Source organism: Haliotis rufescens, unplaced genomic scaffold, assembly GCF_023055435.1.
Source record: "Haliotis rufescens isolate VD_foot unplaced genomic scaffold, xgHalRufe1.0.p SCAF_14, whole genome shotgun sequence".
Lineage (NCBI taxonomy): Eukaryota > Metazoa > Mollusca > Gastropoda > Lepetellida > Haliotidae > Haliotis > Haliotis rufescens.
The window spans coordinates 33,819,789-33,829,800 of NW_025963824.1; the positions used below are offsets into that span (position 1 = coordinate 33,819,789).

The 10,012-nt window shown below is 42.8% G+C and overlaps 1 protein-coding gene across 2 annotated transcripts; it reads right to left on the reverse strand.

Annotated features, from left to right (window-relative positions):
- Positions 1-2,103: 2,103 nt before the first annotated feature.
- Positions 2,104-8,975, reverse strand: LOC124122556 (ankyrin repeat and KH domain-containing protein mask-like). 2 transcript variants are annotated; one of them, XM_046485612.2, is made up of 4 exons: positions 7,880-8,975; positions 3,946-4,011; positions 3,549-3,614; positions 2,104-3,003 (listed from the first exon to the last, which is right to left on the reverse strand). In XM_046485612.2, exons 1-4 carry the CDS (start codon positions 8,955-8,957, stop codon positions 2,204-2,206), a joined length of 2,010 nt encoding a protein of 669 aa, XP_046341568.2. In that variant the 5' UTR covers positions 8,958-8,975; the 3' UTR covers positions 2,104-2,203. The 2 variants fall into 2 exon arrangements, with proteins under 2 accessions (XP_046341568.2, XP_046341569.2); XM_046485613.2 differs by lacking the exon at positions 3,946-4,011.
- Between the last annotated feature and the right edge of the window lie 1,037 nt (positions 8,976-10,012).

Sequence of the window (10,012 nt, forward strand, 5' to 3'; positions counted from 1 at the left end):
CACCGTCAACGCAGACTGCAATGGGCACGAACTGTACGTCGGTGGCAGAGACGTGACTGGGCGAGAGTGTTCTTTACAGATGAAAGTCGGTTCTGTCTGATCAGGAACGATGGCAGGGTTCGAGACAACGCAAGGCCTCACACCGCCAAAAGTGTTCAAGACTACCTGAACAACGTTAACGTCAACGTATTGCCCTGGCCACCTTGTTCCCAAGACATGAACGCCGTTAAACATCTCTGGGATCATCTTGATCGTCAGCTGAGACAGCATGTAAAGCCTCCAGCGAACCGACGGGAACATGAACAGACTCTATTGAACTCATGGAACAGGATTCCTGTTGACGTTATCCGCCAACTGACGACGTCAATGAGGAGGCGTGTGTTGGCGTGCATGGATGCCCAGGGTGGTCACACTCGCTATTGATGACGTGTTACCTGACTACTGTGTCATTAATGGACTCTTCATCCACTTTTTCAATGAACTCTGATTTGTGGAATTTTTTATTTGGACCCCTTGACTCTCTCTTTGTGTATTGCGAAGAATGCAATATCGGCATTACAATGCATTTTCATTCTAATTCATGGAAAATGATTTCTGTTTATAAATGAATCATCATCAATCTAACATATGCTTTTGTTTTTGGTGTTTGGTCAAGTGAAGTCGGTGAACACTTGCTTTTTGCCCGGTGGTTTACATAATACTAATACTGTATCTTAAAACTTGTGGATACACAATCAAAATTAACCCGCTGGATGCCGAGTTTTTTTTCTGACGCACATTTTCCTAAGATCTGAAAAGTGAAGGTTGTGCGAGAATTGCGCTCATGCGGGACAGGAACTCCCTCCGGCTATAAAATTACGCAGATATGCAGAATATTATATTTCCTATCTGATGGTGTAAATTTAACTGCAGATATTAATCCGGTTTGAGAAAAAAGATGCTGTTAAGTGTCTGAGTATTTATTCTGCGTTTAAAAACAGGAAATTTCTCCGCTTTTTATCGTACACTGGCGAAAGTACTGTGAGACGATTTCTTTCATTTAGCAGCTCTACGGAAACTGTGAGCGAACAAAATACCGCTGAATATCTGAACGACATAAATATATATCAAATGGAGTGTTATGTCTATGTATAACGACATACATTCAATGCAAAATATAGCCTGCCGTAAATGGCGAAAACTGATTTTGTCTCTATGACGTCAAAAGGCGTCAGAGAGGTTTACACCGTACAAAGAAAAAGGGGCAGAACTCAATGCTTAGTTCTAATTTTTTGTAACTGACCTGTCACTTGGTGAGATATAGCTGTGGGTAAGGACAATATATTTTCGTCATGTTTTGTTCAGAGGCACCAAACTATTCCAACTCAAATATCGATATTGAAACTGTATACTCCCTTATAATTGATATCTCTAAATTCATCTTGGAAATCTGGTCAGTCGTAAGACGAGAGTGTAAAGAAGGTGTCACGCGGTGGGAAGTAGCTTGATTGAAATGGAGGAATTGGAAAGAGAAAATAAATATCTCGCTAATCAGAAATATTTCTTTTTAGATTTCAGCAGCAATAATATGCAACACATCTCCAAAGAAAAAGATGTATTTTTGTCTTTGTTAGAATATATCGCCCACATGAGGCCTGTGCTGTACTTGCATATGTCGTGAAGCCGGCAGTGTGACGCCCTGTGACATTAGCGATATCGCATTTGGCAGAGAAAACAGCAGGCAGCTTCAGTGTTGAGACCTAAGCCAGAATGCCGTGACGTCATCGACAGTGTGACATCACTGTCATTGTACATTTGGCGCCACATCAGCTGGGCGAACCTCGGCTCGGTCTTAGGTCACCGAGTGCAGCGAGATTAAACAAACACTATCAATTTTCACTATTAATAATAAACTTATGGCGTAAAACTAACACAGAAATATATAACGTCATGCATGAACACATCACGAGGTGCGGTGTTTACATACCAATCACACATCATCTCTATTTACACTCAGTTAACAATTTTCTTACCTGATCATGCGAAGTTTCAAACACAACAAATGACAAAATATCTGAAAATGTTTTAAGAAGTTTTATTCATATCCAAAAACAACAAGCAGTTTCAACAAAAATCATGACATATTTACACACGACGACGTGAACGGCACACCACATCTCTGTCAGCGTCCTCCACCACCTTCTACACAAACACGACACTGACGTCACTGAGCGCCGCGGGACACGAGCAGATCCACGACTGGCTGACGTCCCATGAGTCTCGCCGCGTCGGCCGCTGTCATCCCCAAGTAGTTCCTGGCGTCGATGTCCACCACGTTCAATGACAGCACAAACTCCACTGTCTCCATGTCTCCTATCATACAGGCGAGGTGAAGGACGTTGTTACCGACACCGTCCACCAGTAACACATCGGCTCCTTTACTCACCAGGAGCTCCACCACGTCTCTGTGTCCCCCCACTGCTGCCCTCATCATCGGTGTCGTGCTCTTCAGTCCTCTACTGTTGATGTCCACCACGTTCAGTGACAGCACAAACCTCACCGTCTCCATGTGTCCTCCACCACAGGCGAGGTGGAGGATGCTGTCACCGTCCTTGTCCATCAGTGACACATCGGCTCCTTTACTCACCAGGAGCTCCACCACGTCTCTGTGTCCCCCCATTGCTGCCCTCATCACCGGTGTCATGCTCCCCTGTCCTCTACTGTTGATGTCCACCACGTTCAGTGACAGCACAAACTCCACCGTCCCCAAGTGTCCTCTCAAACAGGCGAGGTGGAGGATGCTGTCACCGTCCTTGTCCACCAGTGACACATCGGCTCCTTTACTCACCAGGAGCTCCACCACGTCTCTGTGTCCGCTGTATGCTGCCACCATCACCGGTGTCGTGCTCCCCATTCCCCTACAGTTGATGTCGACGCCCCGAGACAGGAGCCGCTTCACCTCCTCCACGTTCCCGGTCCTGCTTGCGACACCAAGGCGGTAGCAGTCTGCTAGTGATGGAGTCGCTGTAACACAAAGTAAAATCTGTACACATCCAGACATCTTTGTCATACATCCACATGGTTTACACCTCACCGTGTTGACGCGTGATACGATACGTCATCAAACACTTCCAACATGGCAGACAATACAACGATCAAGGGGAGAACGACAGCTGTTTCATGTAATCAAGGATTATGTAGTCAATGTTTAAAATCTTTGTTACATCCAGTAGTTGTAACATTATTCTATGTAAGGCTGGAGAGTGTTAACGTTTGATTAATTGAGCTTTATATGATGATTCTGTCACTACAGATGCTTGGAAACATAAGATAGATCTAATAAGTCATGATATTGGAGTATGTCAGCCTATTTGTTTGTAGTAGTCCAGCAATAAGATGGCGGAGTTTGATACAGACAGGCCAGTGGTTGACAACATGAGCACCGATCTGAGATACGATAACATGCAAGAAGCAAGACAGAGCCCCCACGGGTCTGTCTATACCCCAGCTTGTTAATTGTTGGAGGGATTAAAGTGTGGGCTTTCTACCTGCGGGGTTCTCCCACCTACCCTGTGTGGCAGGCTTTTTTGTGGTCGTCACTGGTGTCCAAGCGGTTCGACTCGGGTCGCTCGAGGCTGAAACACAGAACATGCTGTTCAGAAAACAATACAAACCACACAAGCATTATACATACACGATATGTCCATTTGACAAATTTTATGCATTTGAAATTTTCACTGATTAGACCTAATACAATTTTAAATACGTTTATCTTAGTAGAGGTAAAACATTACTAAAAATATAAGGTAGTCTAGCGACTAACAAATCACTCAAACGACTATCTTAATACACAACACAAACAAATGCTGTTCATATGAAGGTTTGTGGAGTGAACTTTCTGGCTTATATTTGCTACATGTTGATCTGACCTCATCTCCTACAAAGTTCTACAGTGAAAGTATCTACCCTGTGTAGCAGGCTTTTTTGTGGTGGTCACTGGTCTCCTCTCGGTCCAACTCGGGTCACTCGAGGCTGAAACACAAAATATGCTGTTCAGCTGGGTTGGGTGAGTTGGGTTTTACACGCTCTTAGCAATATTCCACCAACATGTGGGTGGGGGAACACCACATATTGGCTTCACACATTCTACTCATTTGGGGGAATCGATCGCGGGTTTTCGGCGTGAAGAGCGAATGCGTAAACCACTAGGTTACCCCCACCCCCACCCCCACCCCCTCCCCCACCCCTACCCCCACCCCCTCAATATATGCTGCTAAGAAAACTATATATTGCAATTCAACAATATAGCTGCTGGCCTCAGAGAAGTTTTTGCCTTTCAACAAATGTGTGACTTTCAAATTTTTTCACTGATGAACTTGACTTATAATACATTTGCTGTAGCATAGGAATTATTAATATACCGTAGCATGGTGACTAACAAATCATGGAAATCGCGTAAATTTATTAGATTCAGAAATCGTTTAATCTACCCCGCGTGTCTATAGGAACAAAAAGTTCCTGAATCATCCTAAACTGCACACTGCCTCTGTGCTACCTGCTGAGATATATCTCTTCTCTTGGTTGAGGTGATGTGAAATGGGGTTTAAGGTCGCGTCCAAGATTATTGCGCTTATATAGCGACGTGCATGCCCGTGTGTCTGTGTGTGGCTGCTTATACTAGACCGGACTGATCCCAATCTATAGCGCTAGCCCACTGAGATACCATGCTCCAGTTTAACATGAATACCCCACTCAGACACAGTATACTGACTCCGAGGCGACCAGTCCTTGTTTAAGTCCCTTAATGCCGAGCGCCAGACAACGTAACAACAAGTACCATCTTTTAACGTCTTTTGGTATGACGCGGCCGGTGATCGAATACCGGACCTTCCGCTCTTCGGGCGGACGCTCTACCATTAGACCACGGAGTCTACAATGTAATGAACGCCTCAGAGTTATTGTCATTCTTGAAACTGGCGGAAGTGAGGGGTGGGTAGCCAAATGTTTAATGTGTTCTGCAGACACAAAAAGTTAAGGATTGACCCCGCACAGGGCGCCCTAGGTCAAGATCAAAAGTACATCGGGGTGGAAACTAGACTTTAATAAATGGACTTGTGGACGATCATGACACGGGGAGATGAAGCTATCCGAACATGCAAACTTTGTTTGCAACATTGACGCGATGAAATATTTCCAACGAATTAAACATGACTTTCTCTCGTATGAAACAGTATGAAAACATATATGTGTGTATGCGCGCGCGTGTGTCTGTGTGCGCGCGCGCGTGTGTGTATGCGTGTATGTGTGTGTGTGTGTGTGTGTGTGTGAGTGTATTTCCTTCTTAGTATATTTGTATATATATCGCATTGGTTTTTGACAGTGTTGTTGTAGTGTTTTAGTGGATTATGTACGGTAACAGTTTCCAGCCTGATTGGCCCAAGCTGCCCTTGTTCTGGCCAGTTCTATTGTTATGGTGGGGGTCCGGGGTAATCTTTTGAGGGCAAGATATTCTTGCTCTCCGCTTAGTCAGTTTTATCTTTTATACTAACACAAGCACTTTGTAAGTCAGTCCACCATGTATAGCTGCACCAGGCAGTCACTGCATGAGACAGAAAGTGTGACAGCCACGACTTTTCACAGCAGCATGTCTCTCTAATGGCTAGTTTTAATACTAAGTTATAAACAATATGTAGGATATAATATTTGTTTTAGTATAGCATGTATAATGTTAAACATTAGTTCAGTGTAGGTTATAATTGTGTCATTTGACTGTATGAATGTAGTTTAAGTCATTAGTATAAGTACAGTAATGATTATAAGTACACCATTCATGTTTTCTGATATGATGTGAAAATGCTATAATATTTTTATGATAAGGCGACATATATAAGTATTTGTGTCCCCATCTTGTCCGCCATTTTGTTGGCCATGTTTAATATTCAATGCCATGGTACATGCTATGTTTGTGCGATGAGAAATTAATCAATATAATTCATATTCATGTGTGTTGTTTGTAACTAAGCGTATATCACAGCACAGGTAATGCTGTACTAGGATGGCTGAGATGCGGGCATGTTTATGTAGGTTTATCTGTGCCATTCCATTTGAGATAATGTTCAGAACGAAATCATGTGCAGGATTACTGTGTATATAATTGTATGACATGTTTACTTAACTAAGTAAGTGACGTGTATTTTATCACTTATAGAAGGATCTGTAGTGACAAGCAGTTACAGTAGATTATGCCTACTGTCACCTGAGTGCCACACATTCGGTAGGCATATTAAACATTTATTGTTTATATTTCATGTATGTTTATGCAACAATGTGTGGTATACTTCATATCGTGAAGTCCTAGTATAAGCTACATACCTGTATTTGTGAACTGCATGTTTATATGTACAATTTACATCTTGTACATATGAGTGCATTGGTGCAGTTTAAATAATATGTAGCACAGAGATGAGTATTATGAATCATTTGATATCTGTCATAGCTTCATGTGATGGGATGTAAAAAACATTTATGTCTATTCATCAAAACTAAGTTCTGAATATTACATAAGGAGGACATCATGATTAATGTGGAGAATGCATTTTAATTATTATATCAATAACTGTGATACGTGCAGTGTGTAGAACTCCATGTATGTTTTACTTATTTGTTGTTCGTTCTGCTACAGGGTGAGTATGGATATTGGACTCTGTTCAGACATCTCAACTTTCTGAGACAGTTTTATGTAGGATAACACTGTTATGTGTCAGTGTATTTTATTGTTTAATAATGTGTGTAACCGTGTAACAATGTTTCTGTTGAGATTCGGTAGACGCTCACTGCATTGTATTTAGGCAGTGGTTAGTCGTCGTAATTTAGTGCCATTTATCTGTAAGCTGTCGTCAGGAAGTTAGTATATTTTGATGCTTGTGTGCATGCTCCTCACAGGGTTATCGTGTCCGTTGAGCTCTCTGTACTGTCGCGGCCACCAGTCAAAGCTCCCCACTGGGATAGGTGGCTGCAAGCAGGCTTAAATGAGAGCCGAGAAACCGTTGACTTCAAACAAGCGATGACTGCCGCGACCCCTGCTAAAATGTTGTCTTTGTTTGTCAATTTGATTTTTCGTTTCATCACAATTTTTTTGTAATATATATAGTAAGAATGTAAGGGGTTGACATGTTGACATGCTAAAAGTAACTTTTGGTCAAGTTAAAGGCAGAAGAAGGCATATCCTTTGTATGTATATATATCAATATATCATTTTTTAATTTTAAGTTTACACGATATACGGCTTTTCCATTGGACGAGAGGTCGGTCACATGTCCGCCAAATTGACGTTCATAAGTGTAGGAACGACACAATTTGACGTTCATGCGTTTTTCAAGAGCCTGTGCTCTTGAAATGACGTAAACACCTGGGACTACCTCCACATTCCCAGGGAAACCCCTGGGAATTCCCTAGCACGAAAACATACATAAGCGTTCTTTCTGATCTTTTAGAACCTTTAATCTTGGTCTCAGCGTTTCAGTATGCATTGAGAAAAATCAGAGAGCTTGACTGCATGATTATTCACGAATACCTTCGCTACGGCCCGTCCTAATGAGCAAACGAAGAAATACACATCCAAACTAGCGTAGTATCGACTCGATCCGTGTCTAGGCAGTGACCGCCTCCATAGAGTGAGGGCCAAACATTGTATGAACGTCGTCGCAAGATCCGACGTTCATACAGTTTGGCCCTCACTCTATGAAGGTTCATACTCCAATGAATTCACACAAAGTGAAGGTCAATTCTTAAATATATATATATAGTTTGAAATTCAAGAAATACACCAATGCTTTTTGCAAAGGAATCATGCATCTTTCGCGTGGAATGTTTAGAGAGAAATCTCTGCTAAAAGTCTCACCTCCTGCAGCACCAGGAAACGAAGGGGGCGATGTTGTGAATGACACCTGCGACAACGACGATGTAGTCAGCGACCTGTCAGTAACATCGACCTCTTTAATATCTTCTCTCATCACCCAGCTTGCATTCAGTGTCACCATGTCCTCTGTAAGACCGGTGATTACTTGCTTTGAATCATGTAGGTCATCAATGGTCTGATTTAGTTGAATGTTTAACCTCTGAATGTCAGTTTTTAACTTTTGCTGCATTTCCTGCAATCCCTCCCTGTATGATTGTTCAACACTGGTGCGCTCTTCAACCTCTTCTCTCTTCACACAGCTTGCATTCAGTGTCACCATGTCCTCTGTAAGACCGGTGATTACTTGCTTTGAATCATGTAGGTCATCAATGGTCTGATTTAGTTGAATGTTTAACCTCTGAATGTCAGTTTTTAACTTTTGCTGCATTTCCTTCAAACCCTCCCTGTATGATTGTTCATCATTGGTTCGCTCTTCAACCTCTTCTATCTTCACACAGCTTGTATTCAGTGTGATTAAATCGTTCCTTAGCACAGTGTTCACCATCTTTGCATCAAGAAGACCAGCTACCGTCTCATTCAGCTGCAGCTGTAAGCTGTGGATGTCTTGGTTCAGCTCGCTTCGCAATTTGCCAAGACTTTCTTTGTAATTGTCCCTTTCCCTTTCAACACGTCTCAACTGTTGTTTTACTGCCTGAAGTTGTGTTTTTGTGTATTGTACACTGACTTTCATGTTGTTTACTACATCCAGAACATGTCCACTGATAATATTCCTAATGTTATACTCTTTCAGGATGCCAGTAATCGCTTGCTTCACTAGAGGCTTTATCAGGGCAGGAAGGAACGTGTCAGTCAGTTGATTTTTCAGTGATGACTCCCACCTCTTAAAGTGCTGTTTCATATCAGTCTTAATATTAACAACTCTTCCTTTCCATGCTTGGATAGTTGCGGTCAGGACTCTCACTTGTCCAGTCAAGGCGGTCAAATTGGTATCAGCATGTGCGTCTCTGACACCACATAGCAACACAAGACTGATGAATACAACTCTGGTAATTTCCATCATGCAGAGATATTTGCAGCTCTTCGCAGTTACGAGAAGACTGACTTGGTGCTGGATCAACATCGAACTTAGCCAGAAGTGTTTGACAAAAAGCCAACTCAGGAATGCTCTGACAGAAAATTCCTGTGCGCACATGTGGCACCACAGCAGCAAATAAGGCAGGGAACTTAATCAGAGTGTTGTGTTACATACCAAGTATGTTGCCACAATAGTCTTGTGTTGAGAGTATTGTCACTATTGAAGTAAATTATATATTACCCATCCCCGACACCAAGGTCTATGTGTCCACTGCACAACATGTACCCTTGATCCACCCATAGTAGACACCCAGGTCTGTATGTCCACTGTACAACATGTACCCTTGATCCACCCATAGTAGACACCCAGGTCTGTATGTCCACTGTACAACATGTACCCTTGATCCACCCATAGAAGACACCCACGTCTGTATGTCCACTGTACAACATGTACCCTTGATCCACCCATAGTAGACACCCAGGTCTGTATGTCCACTGTACAACATGTACCCTTGATCCACCCATAGAAGACACCCACGTCTGTATGTCCACTGTACAACATGTACCCTTGATCCACCCATAGTAGACATCCATGTCTGTATGTCCACTGTACAACATGTACCCTTGATCCACCCATAGTAGACACCCAGGTCTGTATGTCCACTGTACAACATGTACCCTTGATCCACCCATAGTAGAAACCCAGGTCTGTATGTCCACTGTACAACATGTACCCTTGATCCCCCCGTAGAAGACACCCAGGTCTGTATGTTCACTGTACAACATGTACCCTTGATCCACCCATAGTAGACACCCAGGTCTTTATGTCCACTGTACAACATGTACCCTTGATCCACCCATAGTAGACACCCAGGTCTGTATGTCCACTGTATAACATGTACCCTTGATCCACCCATAGTAGACACCCAGGTCTGTATGTCGACTGTACAACATGTACCCTTGATCCACCCGTAGAAGACACCCAGGTCTGTATGTCCACTGTACAACATGTACCCTTGATCCACCCATAGTAGACACCCA

Bases quoted from the DNA above. Each gene is read 5' to 3' on its own strand.
- LOC124122556 (XM_046485612.2), bottom strand. From the start codon at position 8,957: ATGATGGAAATTACCAGAGTTGTATTCATCAGTCTTGTGTTGCTATGT. The intron at 3,615-3,945 runs GTAGATACTTTC...TCTGTGTTTCAG, and splicing joins AAAAAAGCCTGCTACACAGG to CCTCGAGCGACCCGAGTCGA. The intron at 3,004-3,548 runs GTAGGTGGGAGA...TTTGTGTTACAG, and splicing joins AAAAAAGCCTGCCACACAGG to CGACTCCATCACTAGCAGAC.